General features: G+C 37.7%; 1 protein-coding gene across 1 annotated transcript; it reads left to right on the top strand.

The window, feature by feature from the left end:
• Positions 1 to 736: 736 nt before the first annotated feature.
• LOC141481463 (uncharacterized) lies at positions 737 to 3,039 on the top strand. Its single transcript, XM_074173016.1, has 2 exons — positions 737 to 1,159; positions 2,265 to 3,039. Exons 1-2 carry the CDS (start codon positions 976 to 978, stop codon positions 2,900 to 2,902), a joined length of 822 nt encoding a protein of 273 aa, XP_074029117.1. The 5' UTR covers positions 737 to 975; the 3' UTR covers positions 2,903 to 3,039.
• Positions 3,040 to 9,445: the final 6,406 nt, after the last annotated feature.

Here is a 9,445-nt window from a genome sequence, read left to right as displayed (position 1 = left end):
AGCGTAACCTCTCTATGGCCTGGATCGATTACCGTAAGGTATTTGATACAATTTCGCATGAGCTCATCTTGCATTTGCTCAGATGCCTTGCGGTACCCGACAAAATAGAGAAATGCATTGAACAACTAATACCCCTGTGGCGAACTCGCTTCATCATAACATCTGGTCAAGCGAGAGTCCAAACAGGGTGGGTCACTTTCAGAAGGGGTGTATTTCAGGACGATTCATTCAGTCCCCTTCTCTTCTGCAAGTCACTATTGCCATTATCAGTTGAGCTCAGAAATATTCGAGGATATAAGTGTGGCACACCTGGAAACCGGCAGCATACGGTCAACCATTTGTTTTATATGGATGATTTCAAACTTTAAGCCTCTGGAGAGAAGGATCTCCATCAGTCATTGTGGGTGGTGGAAGAGTACACGCATGCTATCGGTATGAAATTCGGGATAGACAAATGTGCAACAGTCCATCTCAAAAGAGGACGGTGCGGGGACTACGTGGAAGATATGCAGCTCGTAGATGGAAGCATCTTACACCATTTGGATGCCAGAATAACTTATATTTACCTCGGGGTGGAACAACGCCACTCACAAGAGGTAACAGCAGTAAAGAACTCTCCCTGCGGCAATTATCAACACAAACTTCGACAGATCTGGTCATTGGAACTGTCGGGAAAAAACAAAGTTACTGCAATAAATATGCTTGCCGTTCCAGTCTTATTCTACCCGTTTGGCCGTTTTCACACTAGCCGACACACCACCGACACGATATCGGCCCGACATCGGCCCGACAACACTGGAGTAAACATAGCATTTAATACAAGGGAGCGCTTTCAGACTAGACGAAATGTCGGCGTCGGGTCGGTATCGGTGCCGCCATGTCGGCGGGCACCACCTGCCCCACTACTATCGGCCCGATAATTTAGCCACCGGTTGTTAGTTGTTTGTTCGTTCTTCGTTCTGAAGTGTTTTTAAAATGAGTGTATTTAAGTATGACATAGTAACTCTGATTGAATTAGTCGAATCAAAGCCTTGTTTATGGGATAAAAGTGATGAGGGAAACAAAAATAAAATTCTTCGTCAAAGGAGCTGGAAGGAAATATTTGAATACCTAGAAGATGGATATGACACATTAAATACGGAAGAAAAGAAAAAAGTCGGTAAGTACGTACAATTTTTAATGTACCTTTTTAGTTTAGTACATTATGTACATTGTTGGTTAAGAATCCTATTAGTTCATAATAGCCTTAGATTTTTGATAACTGCCAAGGTAACTTGCCTTCATCACTCACAAAATAGTTGGCAAAAGTTGTGCGAACACCTCTCCCGGTTTTTCCTGTTTCCTTCGTCTTCCTGGTTAGGTTTTGGAATTGAGTTCCTGGAACTATCATTTCGTCATCATGTCCTCCCACGTCTCTCGACCGAACTATATTGTGTAAAACCACACAAGCTTTGACAATATTTTTGGAAAACTGTTTAGAAACATTTAAAGGTCTATGGAAGATCCTCCATTTGTTGCTGAGGATGCCAAATGCACACTCAACATACCTGCGAGCTCGGTGTAGTCTGTAATTGAAAACACGTTGCTTAACACTCATATTATTACTTGAAAACTCCTTCAAGATGTGTTCGTGAATAGCAAACGCACTGTCACCAAGAAAAACATGTGGCACTTTTATATCTTTTGGGGGAAGACCCTTCGACGGAGGAATGTCTAGTTCTCCAAGACTTAACTTTCTCCAAAATTCTGTACATTGTAGAATGGAAGAGTCACAATCCTTACCATATGCACCGATATCAACATAGACAAACTTGTAGTTAGCATCTACAATAGCTAACAGTACTATGGAATAAAACTTTTTATAGTTAAAATGCACTGATCCAGCATGAGGAAAATTTTGTATCCGAATGTGCTTGCCGTCTATCGCGCCTAGGCACATTGGAAAATTTGCTTTTCTTTTAAACTCGTCTGCGACTTCTTCCCAGTCTTGCCGTTTCATTTCTTTTAGGTATTCGCCACAAAATATGTCCCATATTTTACTGCATACAATATTAATTATATTGCTTAATGTAGAAATGCCAATCCTAAATGTGTAATGCAAATCTGTCAATGTGTTTCCTGATGCCAGATACCTGTAACAATAAATGTAACTATAATACAGGTATAAATACGGTAAATTATTACAGAACTAGTTGTTACCCGCAGCTTGAAAAACAAAACAGTTGTTTGATAAGCATAACACTACAAAATGATTCTTGTTTCAGGCGATGTCATAATGAAGAAATGGGAAAACATAAGGGATGCTTTCATACGTTCTCAAAAAACAAAAAGTGGACAAGCTGCAAAAAAGAGTTATATGTACGCCGAACACTTGCAATACCTACTGAAATCAATCCAAAAAGATGACACCATAAACAACTTGACTCAGGCTGTGCAACCAGAAGATGAAAGTGATACACAAATTCAACCTCTATCTCCCTCAGAAACCGAGGTAAATGATCATGCGATTCTTCCAAATGATTCACAAGTAATATGTGCTAACGTATCTATTAACCAAAAGAAGAAAGTAAATAGACCTCCTGGAAAAAACTTGAAAAGACGGGAACCTGACTTCATTGAGCAAGAAATTCTATCTGAAATTAAAAAGCCTGCACATGTACCTACTGATCACGAGTTAATGCTGCTCTCGTTTAAGCCATACATACGTGACTTTAACGAATCTGAATTACTTGATCTTCATATGGAATTTCTGGGGGCTATTAAATCTATAAAAGACAAACGATCACGTCCAAGCTCAGCTGCTCTTTCCACTTTTAACTATCCAAGCACCCACGACTTTGTTTCATCTGGTAATTCCGTCTACCTCCGAAATGATGAAATGGGAAGTTCTGCTTGGCCTTAAACCTAAGCTGATACTCAAATATTGATATTACCATAGATTAAGAAATACAGTACCATTGTAGCAATGTAATAAGTATAGGTAACTTTTTTTGGGAATTTTTGTAATCTGAAAGCATAAATTAAGTTTTCATCAAATAAGATGTTGAACTAATATTTACAATCCACTTACCTTAATGTTACTGACAACATTTCTTCAGGTGGTATTGCCATTCGGAATTTGGTGTCTTCTTTCTTGATAGAATCACGCAAGTTCACAACTAAGTAATCAAATGTAGCATTACTCATTCGGAAAAAATTAAAAAACTTTTTTTCCTCCGAAGCTAATTTCTCAAATAGAGTGTAGAATGCGCCTTCTACATACCGAACTTTAATGATCGGGTGGACCCAATACTTCCTCATGTATTTCCGCCTCTTAGATCTTAAATGCAACAAATATAACAAATACAAACGTCTGTCAGCCATTTTTTCACGTTTATAAAACACAGAGCTGCTACGTCGAATTACTGCCACCGACTGTCTGTCTGATGTGAAAGCACATCCGATTTTATCAGGTCGGCATCAAATCGGGTAGGTGTCGGGTCGGTGTCGGGTCGGGGTCGTGTCGGCTAGTGTGAAAACGGCCTTTGGAGTAGTGAAGTGGACTCGGGAGGAGCTGTATCAACTCGACGTAAAGACCCGAAAAATGATGCATCTCTATAAAAGTTTGCATCCCAAATCGTCCGTTCCACGGTTCTACTTTCTCTGACAACAGGGAGGACGTGGACTTTTGAGTTTGGAGTGTCTACATGACAGAATGGTTCTGAATATAGCCTGTAAAGTCGTCAGGAGTTCGGATCCCCTTCTCTGCATGGTCCGTGACCATGAGAGAGCAGGAAATGGAGCATTTCTCCTTCGGGCAGCAGCCCGAGCAGCTGATGAACTCGGTATAGTTTTCGACACTGAACGAGGTGACCACAACTCTGTCACCGAGTCGAAACCCGTTCAGCAAAAAGCTCAGAAAAAAGCCGCAGAGATCACCTCAGTTCTGCGGAAACACAAGGATAAGCCAATGCATGGGCTCTTCTTCAATAATATTGGAGACATTGGCTTATCAAAGCGTCTGACTTTCGCTTTCCTCAGTTTCCTCAGGTCGAGTGGGCTGAAGTCGGAAACTAAGGGGTTCAACACCTTAGTCTACCGCCGTCGCGTGATGGGTATAGAGCTCCCTGACACAAGGTGAAGGGCCTGCCGCGAGGCGCCCGAGACCCTAATGCACTTGGTACCAGCATGTCCAGCATATACGGTCTCGGTCTATATCCATCGACATAACGCGGCCCTCTTACGGTATTGACGAGACACTGGTGTTGCCCTACGCTCCGGGGGATATTGAATCCGTTGTGGGGAACGAGAGGTGCTGAATTTATTGGAACTATTCGTTCTCCACCCTTAGGATCATACAAGCTAATAAGTATTATGTAGTCCTTCTCGACCACCAGAGTAAGACGATATTCGTTGTGGAGTTTTCAGCTTCTGGCGAGACAAATATCTTCCGGAAAGAGGAGGAAAAGCGGATAAAATATCGAGATTTTCTCTTCGAACCACTCTGTCAAGATGGTTGTTTTGATTATTGGAGTCCTTGGTTGAATGATGCCCTCTCTACTCTCGAATCTTAAAATCATACCGGCTTGCCGCACTAAAACAGAAATTTTAGCCGGATAAATGCAGAAGGCTGTCATTCTTGGTTCACTGCGCTTGCACAGGGCATATGATTCTCGGACCCAATGATCACTTAACTCACGGTGAGGGGGAGTGGTCGTTGGTTATCAACGCGCCCTTCTGAATGTTTCGTGGCTTCGGGCATAGGGCCTGACCAGCGCATACTACGGTAAAAAAACAAAGGGTTAAAATTGAAAATTTTTTTCAGGAGAGCCACTTATTTATTTACTATTACTTAAAATCAAAAGATGGAATTAAGTAGTCGTATTTTATATGGTAAGTACAAAATAACAACAAACTTACATAACCTTTAACTTTTCAATGAAAAAACTATGGTTGCGCATGCCCAGCAGGTTAATTTATTAGGCGCTATTTCAAATACCGTCTGTCGTTGTGCTCTTTGAATTAGGGCTGGCCTCAGAGTGATAATAAGACTTAGAGTTGCCATGCCAATACGGTGCCTATACCAATACAATACATGTATTTTGAAGCGGGTATCGGACTACCTCAGAGTAACAAAAGACAATAGAGAAGGCCTTTTCCATCCTTACATTGAAGGCAGCATAACTTTCATAAATTTCATAATTTCAAAAGTAATGAATTTTGCTTTATAAAAGCAGATGAAGAAATTTGTGATTTATTCTCAGATTTGATGAACAAGCGGTACGGTTTGTGAGGTCCGATATAAAGAATTTTTGATTAGAAATCATGAATATTTATAATTACGATTAAGGTTTGATATTATTCTGTGATTTCATTCAAAATTGGTATCTAGGGTTCTTTGTGGACCGACATTATTAAAGGGGATATTTTTGGTGTTTGTAATGATCGTTTTTTTGATCTTATTCTTATAAATGAAGTTTTTGAAACTAGGTTTACATCATTTCATCATTTGACATATCCCATATAAGAGGTTAAAAAAATGAAAACCGTCCTTTCTTGAATATTGAATACTGTTTGTATGCAACTCGAAAGCCTTGTGCAAAGAAAGAAAAACCAAAACGGAGATCATATTATTTGTGTGACGTAGGTTAGTTGTTAAGTGAGTAATAACAGATATAACAGCGGTTGCACAAGAATAACTATTTAGTATACAAACTGAACATTGAGCAGAAAGCTTTTTAATCTGTTGATCACAGAATGGATATGACCTATGGCATAAATATGAATACAGTTTTGAATACAGTTTTCTTCATTTACATTAATGATTTTTCGTAATTATAGAATTCGTCAGCATGAATAATAAAAAAAACATAATGTCGGTCCACAAAGACCCCTAGATACCAGTTTTGAATGAAATCAAGAATAATATCAATCGTAATTATAAATATTATGATTTCTAATCGAAAATTCTTTATATCGGACCTTACAAACCGTACCTACCGCTTGTTTATCAAATCTGAGAATAAATCACAAATTTCTTCATCTGTTTTTATGAAGCAAAGTTCATTATTTTTGAAATTAACATTTATTATTTTTATGAATTGGGTCATTTAACATAATTTAATTTTTATCAAGTAAACCACGCGCTTTATTATAAAGTCATACATAAATATAAATCTTAGGTGGTAGAAAAACTGGCTTCATTTCCATAATCATTAATAAATAATAAATCAAATTTCCTGTAGGAACTATTTGAACAGAATACGTTTTCACCTGAAATGATTTATTTTATAAATATATAATATCCCTCCGATTATCAACTAAACCAACCGCCACTGTTTTAGGGTCCCACTTACTTCAAATGTAAACAAACTCTCCATAACCTCTCATTACCCGCCACCCCCCTCGCCCATAAGTTGTACAGAAAAGGATAGTACGATACCCGTTTCAAAACACATGTATTGTATTGGTATTGGCACCGTACAGGCATGGCAACTCTATTGTCTAGAGAATGTTTGTTCTGGTTCTACGAAATTCAGGTTCTAGGACGTCAGGATAATGTGCAGTTGATATAAAGCGTTCTGGTTTATTGAGGATAAATTCGGATTGATGAATCCTCTGTTCTGGTTTCGATTGCTAAATGATCCTAAACTGTCTTGAACCGTTTCGAATCGTTCTTGCTCTCGGGGCTGAACTGTTGAGAACTGTTCCCGTTGCTCATGCGCATTCATGTGAAAATTAGTTTGGGCTATTTTCTAGGATGATTTTTATTCATTTGATTCAAATAATTGATGATTGAGATTAAGTAATATTTTAACTGACTACAAGAATACGCTACATAACAAAATGGACATGATCAATAGTATTTTCTCGTCTTTATCTCTTCATATATACGATAGATGGCACAGTGGTCTCCTCAAAAACGTTCTGGTTTAAATAAGTGTCCGAGACTATTTCGGACTGTTCGGAGGTTATGGAGAGTTTGTTTACATTTGAAGTAAGTGGGACCCTAAAACAGTGGCGGTTGGTTTAGTTGATAATCGGAGGAATATTATATATTTATAAAATAAATCATTTCAGGTGAAAATGTATTCTGTTCAAATACTTCCTACAGAAAATCTGATTTATTATTATTGATTATGGAAATGAGGCCAGTTTTTCTACCATCTACTAGATTTTTATTTATGTATGGCTTTATAATAAACCGCGTGGTTTACTGGATTAAAATTAAATTATTTCGAATGTACCAATTCATAACAATGATAAATGTTAATTTCAAAAGTAATGAACTTAGCTTTTCAAAATCAGATGAAAAAATTTGTGATTTATTCTTAGATTTGATGAACAAGCGGTACGGTTTGATATTATTATGTGATTTCATTCAAAATTGGTATCCAGGGGTCTTTGTGGACCGACATCATGTTTTTTTTTCAATAATTCATGCTGACGAAGTCTATAATTATAATTATATTCCTCCTTCACATAATTTTGATGAGATCATGCATTGCCCTAATTTCAGTACGGAACTGAAACCTCTTTGAAACAAGCCGAGATATGTGGATATTCATCAGTCTCCTATCAAGGTTAATTCAAAAGTGATTGGACTCAGGTCATTTTGCCCCCAAAAAATGAGTTGCAGTCCTCGTAGAACTGGTTCCCTTTCAGTGGAAGAGCTTCATGAAGCAAGAGCCGAATCGATCCCTCTACGAAACCCTTCTTCACTTGGAAGGATCGATCGCAGCTTGAGAAATGGTTCTTATGAAGATTCTGTGAAACATGTTCTTCCTTACGAATCAGTAGATATTTGTCCTGAAAATATAGAGAAGAAAATTGGATTGGATAATTTAGGAAACACTTGCTACATGAATAGCATTTTACAAGTGTTGTTCATGACGAAGAATTTCAAGAACGAAGTTTTAATGATGAACGAGAACGGGAATGTTTCCTACTTATTCATTAAACTCAAACACCTGTTCATGCAGCTGCAGTTTCGTAGGAAGGTATCATCTTCCCCTCCAACCGATTTCCTGGAGTCTTTGAAGTCCACTAGATACTCGTTAGGACAACAAGAGGATTGTTCCGAATTCTTGGGGTTCTTGTTGAATACTCTTCGTGAGCAAAACAATAGCAAAATCAATACTCCTGACCGCTCTGGACTGAATGATTCCGCACAGCCCATCTGGTCTTGTGTTTGTAAATCTTTTGCTGGAAAAATTCTCACTTGTATACTTTGTGGTAAATGTTCAAGAAGTACCGAAAACGAATGTGATGTTCTGGAACTTCATCTAGCTTTTCCTAATACGACTAATAACCAGTCCGTGCAAAGCTTATTGTTAAATCATCTGAAAATGGAATTTTTAACAGGTGATGATCGACTGTATTGTCAAACATGCGCCAAACTAACTGACTGTTATAAGGAAACAAGTATAGCTGAGGCTCCAGTCAATCTAATAATAACACTGGTGATTTTCAAACAAGACTCAACCTCTAACGGAAGCAAGAAACTCTTTGGAAGGTTCGAAATAGATGTACATTTCAACCTAGCAGACCACTATTATAATATTCATGCAGTCATTGTTCACTGTGGTTCTGGCGTTCGGTCATTATTACGCCTTGGTCAAAGAAAAAACGGACTGGTTTGACGGTAGTCGTGTCACGAAGTGTTCTGGCGATGCATTGAATTTATTGGAGCCTCTGGAGACACCCTACATTTTGTTTTATAAGAGAGAGGTTTTTCCGGGTTCTCCTGCAGCTGAAAAATCAAATGCGCCACTGGAATCAATGAATTCGCCCCGGAGCGCCAAATAATTTTTATTGTTGTTTTTTTTTATTTTTATCGTTGTTTTAATGAATATATGCAAATTACAAAAAATCTTTAATGTTAATGAAAAAAAATTGCATTCAAACATATTCATTCTGTGATCAACAGACTAAAAAAGTTTCTGCTCAATGTTCAGTTTGCACACTGAATAATTATTCTTGTGCAACCGGTGTTAAATCTATTATTGCTCACTTAACAACTAACTTACGTCACACAAAAAATATGAATTACGTATTGGCTTTTCTTTCTTTGCACGAGGCTCTCGAGTTGCATATAGACAATATTCAATAAGAAATGACAGTTGTCATTTTTCTAACGTTTTTTTGGTTGGGATATGTCAAAGAATGAAATAATATAAACCTAGTTTCAAAAACTTTATTTAAAGAATAAAATCAAAAAAATGATCATTCAAAACATCAAAAATATCCCCTTTCATTATGTCGGTCCACAAAGACCCCTAGATACCAATTTTGAATGAAATTACATAATGACATCAAACCTCAATCGTATTTATAAATATTCATGATTTCTAATTAGAAATTTCTTACATTGGACCTCATAAACCGTACCGCTTGTTTATTAAATCTGAGAATAAATTACAAATTTCTTCATCTGATTTTATGAAGCGAAGTTCATTAATTTTGA

The sequence above is a fragment of the Leptinotarsa decemlineata genome, unplaced genomic scaffold (genome assembly GCF_025532065.1).
Source record: "Leptinotarsa decemlineata unplaced genomic scaffold, Ldec_3_MD MMD2_tig00000199_RagTag_RagTag, whole genome shotgun sequence".
Lineage (NCBI taxonomy): Eukaryota > Metazoa > Arthropoda > Insecta > Coleoptera > Chrysomelidae > Leptinotarsa > Leptinotarsa decemlineata.
The sequence above is the reverse complement of the archived record's forward strand: the minus strand, read 5'-3'. Positions and strand labels throughout refer to the sequence as shown.

Excerpts from the sequence above, each read along its gene's own strand:
- LOC141481463 (XM_074173016.1), top strand. The coding sequence starts at position 976 with ATGAGTGTATTTAAGTATGACATAGTAACTCTGATTGAATTAGTCGAA. Across the intron at positions 1,160-2,264 it reads GGAAGAAAAGAAAAAAGTCG|GCGATGTCATAATGAAGAAA; the intron begins GTAAGTACGTAC and ends TTCTTGTTTCAG.